The sequence below is a fragment of the Stegostoma tigrinum genome, chromosome 2, assembly GCF_030684315.1.
Source record: "Stegostoma tigrinum isolate sSteTig4 chromosome 2, sSteTig4.hap1, whole genome shotgun sequence".
NCBI lineage: Eukaryota > Metazoa > Chordata > Chondrichthyes > Orectolobiformes > Stegostomatidae > Stegostoma > Stegostoma tigrinum.
The window spans coordinates 6,061,169-6,076,435 of NC_081355.1; the positions used below are offsets into that span (position 1 = coordinate 6,061,169).

General features: G+C 44.1%; 1 protein-coding gene across 1 annotated transcript in view; it reads left to right on the top strand.

The window, feature by feature from the left end:
* Positions 1-15,267, top strand: part of LOC125446865 (uncharacterized) — a 72,273-nt gene that overhangs the window by 32,297 nt on the left and 24,709 nt on the right. The window contains exons 2-4 of the mRNA XM_048520821.2: positions 4,425-4,503; positions 9,473-9,598; positions 12,945-13,088. Of these exons, the coding sequence (XP_048376778.1) occupies positions 4,425-4,503; positions 9,473-9,598; positions 12,945-13,088 (349 nt within the window). The remainder of the gene's footprint in view (positions 1-4,424; positions 4,504-9,472; positions 9,599-12,944; positions 13,089-15,267) is intronic.

Genomic DNA, 15,267 nt, shown 5'->3' on the forward strand with positions numbered 1-15,267 from the left:
CAGAATGAGGAATATTGGTAAAAAGTCAAAGCTTAAGGGGTTATTTTACCTGAGATGAAAGCACAAATAGAAATAAATGAAATGTCTTGCTCGCTATTAGGGAGACATGGTTGCAGGGTGACAAAGAATGAGAATTCAATATTCAAGCGTGTTTGGTAAAATCAAGCAAACGGGAGGTGAGGTAGCTTTGTTCGTAAACAATGGTATCAGTGCGGTGGGGATATAAGTGCAATGGATCATGATGTGGAATCAGTTTAGATGGAAATACGGGATAGTAAGGAAAATAAGTCATGAGTGGCATCTACAGGCCCCTGAAAAGTCGCTTCGTTGTAGAGCAAGGTATAATTCAGGACATAATAAGGATGAACGAGTAGGGCCGTACAATTGTCAAGGGTAAATTTAATCTGCATATTGACTGGATACATAAAATCGACGAAGGCAACATGGAAAACACATTCGTAGAGTGCATCAGGGATTGCTTCTTAGAGCAGGGTAATGCACAATGTGTTTGCATTCCTGTTTATAGCTTCACTGGGTTGACACATCATTCCTAAACATGAAATTTCAACCTGGTGAAGCTACCAAAAAGCACTAATTGCTCACCAAACAGCATAAGCAAGAAGAGGTAGACAGAGCCAAGTGATTCCACAACCAATAGATCAGATCTGCAGTTCTGCCATGCCCAGTCATGAATGGTAGTGGCCAATTAAATAACTCACCGGAGAAGGATGCTCCACAAAACTCCATACTCAATGATGGAAGAGCCCAGCACATCGTTGCAAAAGTTAAGGCTGAAGCATTTGTAGCGATCTTCAGCCAGAAGTTCGAGTGGATGATCCATCTCAGTCTCCCCCCCGTAATCCCCAGGATTACAGATATGAGTCTTCAGCCAATTCAATTCACTCCATGTAATATCAAGAAACATTTGGAGATGCTAGATATTGCAAAGGCTGTGGGCCATGACAACATTCTGGCAATAGTACTGAAGACTAGTGCTCCATAACTGCTGCTCCCCTAGCCAACCGTTCCAGTCCAGTTATAACATTGGCATCTACAGACAATGTGGAAAATTGGCTAGATATGTCCTGTATACACAAATCAAGACAAATCTACATAGCCAGTTACTGCCCCGTCAGTCTACTCTTTATCATCAGTAACATAAAACAGTACAGCACAGGAACAGGCCCTTCAACCCACCATGTCCGTGCTGACCATGATGTCATTCTAAACTAATCCTATTTGCCTGCTCGTGGTCTGTATCTCTCTATTCTCTGCTTGTTCATGCTTCTGTCTGAATGTCTCTTAAATGCTACTGACGTATATACTTCTACCAACCTCCCCCAGCAGCACTTTCCAGTCATGTACCACCCTCTACATAAAAAATGTTCCTCTGACATTTCATTTAAACATTCCCCCTCTCATCTTAAAACTATTTCCCCCTGGTATTTGACATTCCCACCCTGGGAAAAAGACTCTGACTCTCCACCCTATCCAGTGTTCTGGACCCTCACCTGTGCCTAAAGTGGACAGAAAGATTTCTGTTAAGGCCCCAGCTCTTTTCTCCCTCACCTCGCTCAGTATCCTGGGATAGATCCCATCAGGCCCTGGGGATTTATATACATTAGTGTTTCTCAAGACCTCCAACATCTCCTTTTTAATATTAACATACCCTAGAATACCAGCATACCCCTTTCTAGCCTTATCATCATCTATTTCCATCCCCTTGGTGAATACTGGTGCAAAATTCTCATTAAGGACCACATGCTCTTCCTCTGGCTCCACATATAAATTCCCTCCTCTCTCCTTGACTGTCCCTTTCCCTAGCTAACCATTTGCTCCTAATAGATGTATAAAATACCTTAGGATTCTCCTTAATCCGACTTGCCAAGGTCATTTCTTGGTCCCTTCTACTCTACTAAATTTTTGTTTAAGTTCTTTACTGCTTTTCTTATTATCTGATTGCCTGATTTCAGTTTCTCACCCTTACAATTTCTGTTTTCTTTTTATTAAAGCTTCAATATGTCTTGTCACCCACGGTTCCCAAATCTTGCCATCTTTTTCTTTCATCCTCACAGGAACCTGCTGGCCCTGAACTCTGATCAACTGGCTTTTAAAAGTCTCTCACGTGTCAGATGTGATTTACCCTCAGTGTAATTTCTCCATTCCTGCCTAATGCTGTTGTTACCAGCCTTCCCTCAATTCAGTACTTTCAACTGAGGAATAGCCTTATCCTTTTCCATAACTATTTTAAAACTTAAAGAATTATGATCACTGTTCAAAACGCACCCCATTGAAGCTTCGATTACCTGGCCAGATTCATTCCCCAATACAAGTTATAGTATGGTCCCTTCCTAGCTGGACTATATACATATCCAAAAAGCCCTTCTGAATGCACTTAACAAATTCTGCTCAGTCTAACATGATGGAAGATGTCATTAACAGTGCTATCAAGCAACATTTGCTCAGAAATAACCTGCTCATTGATGCTCACTTTAGGTTCTGCTTCTGACCTTATTATGGCATTGGTGTCAATATAGACAAAAGCGCTCAGGTAAGAGTGACAGCACTTAACATCAAGGCTGCATGCGACGAAGTATAGCATTTACGGGCCCTAGCAAAACTGGAATCAGGAGAATCAACGGGAAAACTCTCCATTGTTTGGAGTCATGCCTGAAAAATAGGAAAATGTTTGTGGTTGTTGGAGGTCAGTCATCTCAGCTCCAGGACATTTCAGGATGGTGTCCTGGGCCCAACCATCTTTAGCTGCTTCATCACTGACCTTCCTTCCATCATAAAGTCAGAAGCAGGAATGTACTCTGATGATTCAACAATGTTTAGCTCCATTCATGACTCTTCAGGTATTGAAGCAGTCCATGTTCAAATGCAACAAGATCTGGACAATATCCAGGATTGGGCTGAAAAGTGGTAAATAATACTTGTGCTGCGTAAATGCCGGAGATGACCATCTCAAATAGTAGAGAATCTGGCAATCGCACTACATTCAATTGCATTTCCGTCACTGAATCCCCCTCCATCAACATCTTGAGGATTACCATTGACCAGAAGCTGAACTGGACTAGCCATATAAATACAACAGCTACAACAGCAGGTCAGAGGCTAGGAGTCCTGCAGTAATTAACATAGAAACACAGATAATAAGAGTAGGAGTGGACCATTCAGCCCATTGAACCTGATCAATGTGATCATTGATGATTATCCACCTCTGTGCACTGTTCCTGTTTTCTCCCCGTACCGGTTGATCACTTTAGCTTTAAGAACTATATGTAATTCACCTCCTGACTCCTCAAAGCCTGTCCACCATCCACAAGACACAAGTAAAGAAAATGATGGAATACTCCCCACTTGCTTGGATGAATGCAGTTCCAACAGCCCTCATGAAGCTTGTCATCCTCCAGAACAAAGCAGCCTACTTGATTGGCACCATATCCACAAATGTCCACTCATTCTAGTCTCCGATGCTCAGTAACAGCAGTGTGTACTATCTATAAGATGTACTGCAGAAATACATGAAGGCTCCTCAGACAGCATCTTCCAAACACATGACCACTTCCATCTAGAAGGACAACGGCAGCAGATACATGGCAACACCACCACCAGCAAGTTCTCCTCCAAGCGGCTCACTCGCCTGAATTATTTTGTTCATTCAGGGAATGTGGGCTTCTCTGGCTAGGCAGACATACTTGGGATTATATCACTGTTCCATCACTATTGCTGAGTCAAAATCCTTAAATTCTCTCCCTAACTGCATTGTACCTACAGCTCATGGACTGTGGTTGTTCAAGAAGGCAGCTCACCACCACATTGTCAAGGAGTGGGCAATAATACTGGCACAGCCCGTAAAGCCTACATCCCATTATTGTACCTTTTAAATAAACTACCTGGGAACAGGCTATTATAGATCCAATAATGCATAAGAGGTAGGATTAATAAGATAAATCATACTTAAAGGTGTAGCTATCTATGTTTGGTTGAATTTCAAATTCAATTTGAGGGAGAGAAACTCGGGTTTCAAACCAGTGTCCTCAACTTAAATAAGAACAATTGCAGAGGAATGGTGAGTTGTCCAGAACAAGCTGGGAAAGTAGATGAAGGGGAATGTTGGTTTTGAGCTGGGAAAGACATTTTGAACAGCTATTCCACAACACTGAACAACAGTCCTTCTCCCAGAGTATACTGAATATCTGGAAATCATTGCCCCAGAGAGCTGTAGAGGCCAGGTCACTGAAAGAGGAGGTTTAAAGAGGAGATGGATAAATTTTTGAAATATCAAGGAGCTGAGGTTTGAGGCCAGGGCAGATCAACAGTGATGTAGATTGGTGGGACAGGTGTGAGGGGCTGAATGGCCTATTCCTGCTCCTATTTCATATGTTCTTACATTTCTAACTTGTTTTTACACTTTTCAGGTAAACCCACAGCAATTGAACACAAGCTGTAGCCACCACTATGACAAAAGGAATCATTGCTGCAATGAATGTCAAGCAGGTGAACATTTTTCTACCATTGCCTGTAGGGTTTCTGTCTGTAGATGCTGTTGTAGTTGGAGCATTTTCATAATATTCCCACCTTGTGTTCATGATGAAAGAACAGTTTCCACTACTCCTTCCAGGACATTCCTCTTGTAGCTCTGGCAGGAGTACAGTGTAAGTGCTGGAAACTAATCAGGGACACAGATTTGAAACCAAGTGGATAATGTCCAAGTACCCATGGAACAGCCTAGCCTCTCCAGAACCCTTCAGCCAGCCTAACCCCTTAATCTTCAACAATAATTTGAACCTTACAGATCTGCTCAATTCAAGAATTTGAAGCACTGAATCTGTCAGTGAGACTTGACCAGTGTCTGCAGCTATCATCACCAGGGAGGTCAGCTTAGAGCCACCTCAACTTCAAACGGTAGCATCCAGACTCCCTCATCAATGGCCCATTACCTCATCTAAATGCCGAGCAGATAGCAGAGCTCCTCGCGAGTGGTATCAGAACTGACCCCAAGTTATACCAGTGCTTTGATACCCGCTGCCAAAGCCTGATACAAGCTGTATCTTATCCAGTACAGGTTTCGTAAATTTCAGTTCTCGAGCGTCATCAACAGCGGGTGGTCTATCTGCAACATAGTCCTGGTAATCAGTGAGCCATGGACAAACAGGTTCATGTTCTCAAATGTGGCCTCCAGGTTACACCTTCCGTCAGCTATTCTGACAAGTTTTGGAAATTTCCCCATCTCATCTCTCAGAGGCAACTATTTTCATTGTGGAAGAAGAGCCTATTCTCGTACCTGATATGGTGCCAATCATCTCAACGTTCTAGACGTCCATGTCAATTGTCTAGCAAGAAACTTATTATCGACTAGGAAATGCCGATCCACATATCAAGGGTTTTAGCAAAGAGATTTGCTCATCTTGAGGATGACTTAAGAATTGCAGCGAGAGGTTGGTTTAAATTACAGCCCTATTTTGTTCCCCTCCCTTTCTGTTAGTTAGTCCTGCATAAGGCTGCCAATGGTAGTCTGATCTTTATCCCAAAAAACACTGCCTCAGACCTATTCAAAATAACACTTGCCTAAAGTACCCCTCCCACTGGGTTGATCCATTTTCTGAATGCCAAAGCCTTTCCTTGTGCATTACTAACACATTTTGAGATTTGCATCATGTTTCCAAATGCTTCTGTTCAGTCTGGGAATGAAGCTGGACTGAGAACTAATGAGATTATGCCTTGGTTATGCATGTGGTGAGACCACATCTCGAATGCACTGTACAGTTTTGGTCCCCTTATTTGTGGAAGGATGTAAATATATTGGTGGCAGTTGAGATGAGGTTTACTAGCTTGGTACCTGGAATGAGTGAGTTGTCTTACAGGGGGTAGATTGAACAGATGGACTTCTTAACACAGGAGTTTTCAGAGTGACGGAATAGAATTGTATACAATCCGGATTGGGCTTGATAATGTGGACATGGAAAGCATACAAACATACATACATGGGAAATTGGAATAGAGGTAGACCATATAGATGCTCCGACATTCGATAATATCATGGCTGATTTGTTTGTATTTTGAATTTCACATAGTCATGCCAAATGAGAATCTATTCACCAGAACCTTAAAAATATGCAATGAATCTGCCTTCACTACCTACTGGGGCAAAGCGCTCCCAAGTCCTACAATCTTCTGATAGAGAAAAAAAATCCTCCTTATCTTTGTCCTGAAAGATGAGCCCTAATGTTAACACGACTACTAGTTCTTGACTAATGCATAAAGGAAAACATCGTCTCCACATCCACCTTGTCAAGACCATTCCAGATCTTACAAACTTCACTCAAATCACCCTGATTCTTCTTAACTCTGGTGAAAACAAATCCTGCCTGTCCAACCTTACCACATGAGAAACTTATTCCCGGTATCAATCTAACCAACTCACTCTGAGCCATCCTTCCTTAAGCAATGAGACCCAAACTGCACACCATATTTGAGCTGTGGTCGCACAAGTGCCCAGTGAGCTGAAATATAACATCCTTACTTTAATGTTCAGTGCCTCTCATTCCATTAACCATTCTTAGTTACATGCCATAACTGTAAACTAGCATTTTGTGACTCATGCACTAGAATACCTAGAAACCTCTGCAACAGACAATTCCACAGTTGTTCTTGATTTAAGCAATATTCTACCTTTATATTCTTCCTGCCAAAGTAAGTAAAGGCACATTTTCCCACATTCTACTCCATCTGCCAGATTTTTGCCTACTCACCACACCTGTCCCTATCCATTTCCAACTCCCTTATGTCTTCTTCACAATGAGCTTTTTCTACCTTTCCTGGTGTTAACTGTGAACTTAGCCATTAGTCCTTCACTCCCCTCATCAGTGTCACATGGGAATTGTAAAATATTGAGGCCCAATGCACTGTTCTGAAGAAGAGTCTACCAGACTTAAAATGTTAACTCCTCTTCTCTCTCCATAGATGCTTCCAAATCTGCTGAATTTCTCCAGAATTCTGTGTTTTATTTGATATTTCTTTTTGTATACTTTGTTTCACGTTGTGGATACAGTTATAGAGCCATACAGCAAGGAAACAGACCCAACGTGTCCATTCCAATCAGGTTCCTAAAATAAACTCATCCCATCTGCTTCATTTGGCCTTTCCTATTCATGTACCTGTTTAAATATCTCTTAAATATTATAACAGTACCTGCATCTGCCATTTCCTCTGGCAGCTCGTTCCCATATGAACCACCCTTTGCATGAAGGATCCTGTAGACCACTCCCCTGTAGATTTCTTTCGCCTCCTATTCTTCATCATTATCCAAACAGATTCTACATCCTGATTCCTGAACCAAGGTGAAGTCTAATTATTACATAACTGCCATCCTTGCTTAACACTGCTATCTCTCCACCTTTACCTTGCTTCCTGTTCTTCTTGAATGACACTGACTCACTGCACACTCCTCCCAGTTTGCAGCATAGCAATACTGACTCACTGCACACTCTTCCCAGTCTGCTTCATGCTGATACTGATCAGTGTTTCATGCTCCTGAGATGCTGCTTGGCCTGCTGTGTTCATCCAGCTTCACACTTTATTATCTTGGATTCTCCAACATCTGCAGTTCCCATTATCTCTGATACAAGCTCCTCCCAGTCTGCTTCACAGCGACACTAACCCAACGTACACTTCTCCCAGTCTGTTTCATACTGATACTGATCCATTGCACACACCTCCCAGATGACAAAGTGTGGAGCTGGATGAACACAGCAGGCCAAGCAGCATCTCAGGAGCACAAAAGCTGACGTTTCGGGCCTAGACCCTTCATCAGAGAGGGAGATGGGAAGAGAGTTCTGGAATAAACAGGGAGAGATGGGGAGGCGGACCGAAGATGGAGAGAAAAGAAGATAGGTGGAGAGGAGAGTATAGGTGGGGAGGTAGGGAGAGGATAGGTACAAGAGGGTTGCAATGGGAGAGAGATTCCCTGAGGTTGGTCCGGAGGGAGGAGGGTAACTTCTTCAGGTTAGGCATCCCTGGAAGAGGCTTCGCAGTGAGGTTAAAATTATGATCAGAGATAATGGGAACTGCAGATGATGAGGAATCCAAGATAATAAAGTGTGTAGCAAAGTGTGTTATCTTGCATTCTCCAGCATCTGTAGTTCCCATTATCTCTGCACACATCTCCCACTCTGCTTCATGCTGATACTGACCCACTGCATACTCTTCCCAGTCTGCTTCTCAGCAATACTGACTCACTGCACACTCCTCCCAGTCTGCATCACATTGATACTGACCCAATGTACACATCTCCCAGTCTGTTTCACTATAATATTGATTTGATGCACACTTATTCGGTTGTGCAACTTTGGCAAAGGTATCAAAGGTGATGAACGATGGATGGGAATGTGAAATTCGAAACACAACCGGAAGAGCCACAAACCTATTGAATGGTAGAGCAGACCCAAAATGCCAAGTTGTCTGCTTCTGCTCCTACATTGTATGTTCATATGTGGCTCATCCCTGAAATTCATCACAGCTTCTCAGCCTACTCCAGTTTGCCTCTTGTTTTTCATTCATCAACCAACCTCCTATGTGTGTTGCTACATTTCCTCCCAAAGTGTAACAAATTCAAGAGTGTTCTCCAGGCCAATCAACAAAGACAACCAGTCACTTACTGCAGTCTGCAGTGGAAAATCTTCGTGGTGCAACCCAAATTTTTAAACGAACAAGTGGAACAAAGGTTCTAGCTGATGGGCAAGTCACTTAGTTTCATGTGCACATTATGGGCCCACCAAAAGCTTCTAAACACATGACAATCGCTTACAGAATGTGTGTTCCTCATCAAGTGGGAGAGGTGTTTGGTTTGGATGAATCACTGGGAAAACAATCCAGTTCAATAAGTTAAGATTTTGATGGTTCTTTGTAATTGTACGATCTGTCTGCGAGTGTCTGACATGGTCCAAACAAGTGCTCCTTTGCCCCTCCAGCATACATGAAATTCCCAGTTGGGGGCACAGCTTAACAAAGTGCTCTGATGTAGATAGCACACAAGTCTCTCTTTTTTCCTCATTCACGGGATGAGGGTTTCATGGGCTGGGTCAGCATTTACTGTGCAGAAGGCAGCCAAGAGTCAACCACATTGCTGTGGGTGTGGAGTCACATGTAGGCCAGACCAGGTAAGGATGGCAGATTCCTTCCCAAAAGCACTTTCGTGAACCAGATGGGGTTTTCAATAATTGGTAATAGTCATCATTAAACTCTTAATGGTATTGAATTCAATTTCCACCACCTGCCACCACCTGGTGGGATTCAGACCCAGGTCCCCAGAACATTAGCTGGGTCCCTGGATTAATAGTCCAGTGATAATACCACTCAGCCATCACCTCCCCGATAGAAAAGTCCCTGAATATTTTAATTGCTACCAGTGAAGTGCGTGAGTGCCAGATGACACATTCTGATAGTAACCCTGTGTCTTTTCTTTTAGGCTTCTTTGTCGCCAGTCCATGTACAGAAGAGAGATCTGTGAACTGTCAACCATGCGGGGAAGGTGAATACCTGGACCACAGTAATTCTCAAACAGAATGTTTAAAACAGATCGAGTGTGATAAAAGTTAGTATCCCTTGATCAAACACTATGATTGATACAGCCAAACCAGAAGTAGTTAAGAATTCGACAGGTTTGAAAATAATCAGCCGTCAATCATTACTTCTTTGGAGATACATAGGAACCGACGCAGAACTGAGGAGACGGAGTGAATGTGTACAAATGTATTCAAATGTCACACGCGGTATATCCCTGAACTTGAGATCATCCCAAACTCAGCTTCATATTTCACACTCAGGGCATGGGACAGACATTAGGACCCAGAGGGAACGCTGTGCTCGGGTCTGGGATGAGGCGGCACCGCTCAAGCTGGGGGTGGGGTCACTGTTCTTGCAGTGGTTGTTTTGTCAAATAAAAGATGCAGGCTCTTCAATCCAGTTTCTAGACCAATGGTTTTTAGTGCACAAGGTAATCAGGGCAGAACCTTCCCAGGTTCTGAACAATGTGGGCTATGGCAAGAGACTTGGGACAGTTGCCTCAGAAGTCCAGTTAACCCTTTCTCAAATCAGGAGCAACAAGTCACATTTTCCAACTGAGCTGTGGACTCCATCCAGTGAGCAGCAATAGGCCCATTAACGGGAATTATAACGGGGTCTATTGCTCATTGTCTCCCTCAATATTACTGCATTAAAATGTAGGCTCTCAATCTAGCCTCACCACACCAACATCTTCGATCCACTAGCTACACACTTCCACAGTTTAATGCCACTGTTTAGAGCACAGCAACACCTGGCATTGCAAGGCAGCTGCAAAGGAAACTGTGTGCTCAGGGACAGGACTGTACCTGACTGCATCTCACTGTTCCTGCTGAATCAGTGCTCACTCACTGAGCATGCTCCTAGCTGCTCGCAGCATCCCTCCCTCACCGTTTTGCACTTTGCCCCCTCAGCCTGAGCTAAAGGCACAGCCTACTCCTGCCCTGCTGTGTCTTTTTGGGCAGACAGGCAGCTTGTCGTGGGTTGTTAGCAGTCATTAGTCAAACAGGGTGGATTTGACTGTATGGCACCATGAGATATCAAGGTCAGACTGGCACTGTGTGCCAGCAATGTCCTTGGCAAATACACGACATGTATTTCAACCAGATGGCCAAGCCTCAAACTGTTAGGTCAAGAGCAGCTTCAGTTCAGGGTCTTGGGCACAGCAATTATGCCATGATTCTCTCCCCATAGGAGGTGAGGAACTGAATGCCAGGTACTCTTTGCCTCTTCCTGTTCCACTGTGGGCTGTTTTCTCCTAGTGTGAGAGAAAGGGAGAGTTTGAGTGAGATGAAAGCGGGCGGCACAGCTGTTAGTGCTGGAGCAGGTGGTGAGATTTCCTGAGTGAGTGAGTGAGTAGGCAGTGCAGATGGCCAGCAGTGTTTGTGGAGTCAGGAACTAGAAGTGTAGGAGTCAGTGAAGGATGATGCTTCATGCAACACTGACAGCAGTAGAGCACGAACCATATTAGGAGGTGTCCCAGATAAACTTAGTGAGAGTTGGTAGCAGTGAGAAGCTGGTGGTACTTATCCTGGCAGAGTGGGGAAGGTCATTGGCCTTCATCCTGCACTGTTGGTCATTCTTCTAGAGGGCTGGGATCACACTGATAATGGAGCAAGCTGGCAGGCTCTGGTGGTGTGAACTCCGCTGCTGGTCCTGAAGGAAGAGAACATCTCACCTCCGCACCAGAGCCTCCCAATTCCTGTCCGCAAAGCAAAGTGCCAATTTCCCCCTTGTCTGCTAGGTCCAGAGCAAATGTCATTACCACACAGGGCAGCTCTAAACTGATTGCACTGCCCATGAAGGTCTTTTAAAGATGGCAGTGGTGCCGTGGATCCAGGCAGTGACAAGATCTTCTGTTTGTGATGAGTGAGAGAATCAGGTAGACAAGAAGAGCCCCATGACATCATGGTAGGCACTGAAGGAGACAAGTCTGTGATTACAGCATGAGAAAGCTTGCTAATCCTCAGGAAGCAGAGCCCTCCATCAAACTCCATGAAGGTGAAACTTTGCCAAAATATGGTAAGATGCAGCCCAATGAAAATGGTTTAAGAGAAGAAATAATGGAGAAGTAAGACATCCCTCTTAAAATGCTGCCAAGTATCACAATGTTGTTCTGTCCGGAAGCTTGGCATGTAGAACGGAAGGTGCAGTTTTTAGGAATATTGAAAACAGTAAGCCATTCAACCCTTTGAGCCTGCTCCACCATTCAATATGATCATGGCTGATCATTCAACTGAGTCCCCGTTCCCCTTTTCTACCTATATCCTTTGATCGCTTTAGCCGTAAGATCTATGTCTAAGTCGTTCTTGAAATTATTCAACGTTTTGGCCTCAACTCACTCTTTAGGTAAAGAAATTTCTCCATATCCGAAGTCCTAAATTCCCTATCCTGTTTCCTTAGACTGTGGACCCTGGTTCTGGACTCACCAATCACTGGAAATATCCTTCTAAAAAAATTCTTCTCCACACTGCAAATTTAATTTGATTCAACTCGGAGTTTCTGCCCAAGGCTTTGGCAGTAATATCTTGGTGATAAGAAGCTTAAATTTTCCATGAAAACTCTCAATTTAAAAACAAAATCTCTTGAAAATTGAGTGAATTCTTATAATCTGCAGCAGTATTAATGCATTGAAAATTTCATATTCTTCAAACAAATGCATTCTTGATTCTGATGCTTACTCACTGGATGGGGTGGATGACAGGGGAATATTTAAGTGCCACATGGACAGGTGGGTTTAGGTAAGAGGGTAAATTAGAAGATGCAGAAGTCTCTAATCTGACCAGTTTACATCGGACGCGACATTTATGATTTTAAAGAGTGCCAAGGTTGATTGACCAATCCATTTTCGGGATGCGATTACCATTTGTCACAAATTTACGAGGGAATTCCAGCCAGATGTTATCATTTATCACTGAAATGTAACAATACAGCATTTTTTTTTCATAATATTTTCATGGGATCTGGGTCAGCATTTATTGCCCATCCCTTATCGTTCTTGATCTGAGTCACTCATGAGACTATTGCTAAAGGTAGTTCAGTGTCAACACATTGTTTGGAGTCACATGCAAGTCAGATCACGTGAGGATGACAGATTTCTCTCCCTAAAGGACATTAGTGATCTTGATGGGTTTTTATGACAATTGATAGTTTTGTCACAACTATGGTCAATATGAGCTTTATATTGCAAACTTTTATTAGTTGAATTTAAACTCTACCACTTCAAACCATGTCCCCAGGCTCCCCCTGGATTAATTGTCACTCCAGGTTCCTAGTCCAGTGACATAACCAGAACAGCCCCATTTCTCCCTGCATATTATCGGTTGCGAGTGGTCATTAGTTATGATCGAGTCTGAAACTGTCTTTTTCCTTTCTAGTGAAAGGATTTGAAATTCTGCATAAAGGAGATTCAGTGACTGCTACGCAGTGTATATGTAAAGCCAGTTTCCACTGCTCCCAGGATTGTGAATACTGCCTCAGAGATAGTCAGTGCTTCCCCGGCTTTGAAGTGGAGAAGAAAGGTGAGCAAGTGTTATATTGGAACGCTGTGGATTTGAGGCAAACATTAAATTTCACAAAAATTTTGTAAACCTACAGTTTTTATATAAATTGAAAGTGGAAGCAGTTTATTTTAGGAGTTGGGTTTTTCTTTTACAGATGAATGTTCTGGTGCAAACGTTCCAGTACATTCGTGTTTCATCACATAATCAGCTCATAAACCTGGCCAATTTTTCTGACATGGTACCAAGAAGATGAGAGATTACAAGCTGGCTGGAAAATAGATTCATAATTAGAAAGTCCATTGCGTATTCATCTCAGCATGTCTTTGGAGGATCTCGGAAGGATATAATATAATAGTAATGAGTTCTGGGCAGATTTCAGATCAAGCTTAACCTCCAGCTGGTAACATAGGCACTGTACAATTAATAGATAAAGATTGAAGTCACCATATTATTAGTAGATCACAGGACTGCTCTCTCATTAGAGAGAGGCAATGGTGATGGTTTAACCTCAGGTGATGGGAGAGGTTGAGAAGGCCAGCCCTTCGTGGTAATCTCAGCTGGTTGTGGGAATTGTACCCATATTGAAGGTGTCACTGCATCACAAACCATCCATCCAGCCAACTGAACTAACTAAGCCCCAGGATATAATTAATAGTAACCAAATAATAACAAAAGTAGATAATAAAATGTGAGGCTGGATGAACACAGCAGGCCAAGCAGCATCTCAGGAGCACAAAAGCTGACGTTTCGGGCCTAGACCCTTCATCAGAGAGGGGGATGGGGAGAGGGAACTGGAATAAATAGGGAGAGAGGGGGAGGCGGACCGAAGATGGAGAGTAAAGAAGATAGGTGGAGAGAGTGTAGGTGGGGAGGTAGGGAGGGGATAGGTCAGTCCAGGGAAGACGGACAGGTCAAGGAGGTGGGATGAGGTTAGTAGGTAGCTGGGGGTGCAGCTTGGGGTGGGAGGAAGGGATGGGTGAGAGGAAGAACCGGTTAGGGAGGCAGAGACAGGCTGGACTGGTTTTGGGATGCAGTGGGTGGGGGGGAAGAGCTGGGCTGGTTGTGTGGTGCAGTGGGGGGAGGGGGCGAACTGGGCTGGTTTAGGGATGCAGTAGGGGAAGGGGAGATTTTGAAACTGGTGAAGTCCACATTGATACCATATGGCTGCAGGGTTCCCAGGCGGAATATGAGTTGCTGTTCCAGCAACCTTCGGGTGGCATCATTGTGGCAGTGCAGGAGGCCCATGATGGACATGTCATCTAGAGAATGGGAGGGGGAGTGGAAATGGTTTGCGACTGGGAGGTGCAGTTGTTTGTTGCGAACTGAGCGGAGGTGTTCTGCAAAGCGGTCCCCAAGCCTCCGCTTGGTTTCCCCAATGTAGAGGAAGCCGCACCGGGTACAGTGGATGCAGTATACCACATTGGCAGATGTGCAGGTGAACCTCTGCTTAATGTGGAATGTCATCTTGGGGCCTGGGATGGGGGTGAGGGAGGAGGTGTGGGGACAAGTGTAGCAATTCCTGCGGTTGCAGGGGAAGGTGCCGGGTGTGGTGGTGTTGGAGGGCAGTGTGGAGCGAACAAGGGAGTCACGGAGAGAGTGGTCTCTCTGGAAAGCTGACAGGGGAGGGGATGGAAAAATGTCTTGGGTGGTGGGGTCGGATTGTAAATGGTGGAAGTGTCGGAGGATAATGCGTTGTATCCGGAGGTTGGTAGGGTAGTGTGTGAGAACGAGGGGGATCCTCTTGGGGCGGTTGTGGCGGGGGCGGGGTGTGAGGGATGTGTTGCGGGAAATACGGGAGACGCGGTCAAGGGATGTTTTCTCAATGTGTTAAACAGATTTTATGACCGATCAAACTATCAGCCCCTTTCTCTCATATATGTTGCTCGCAATGTCTAATCACCAGAACTCTTAAATTGGAAAAGTAGTAGGCACAAGCTTTTGTACAGAGATAACAAGGTGTGGAGCTGATGAAGGGTCTAGGCCTGAAATGTCAGCTTTCCTGCTCCTCTGATGCTGCTTGGCCTGCTGTGTTCATCCAGCTCCACACCTTGTTATCTCGGATTCTCCAGCATCTGCAGTTCCTATTATCTCTGATACAAGTGTTTGTACATCTCATCCTCTCTGATCTCTGGTAATAAATAGCATTGCCCCTACTTACATGACCCAATTGAACTTTCTGACTGATGTGGACCTGTAC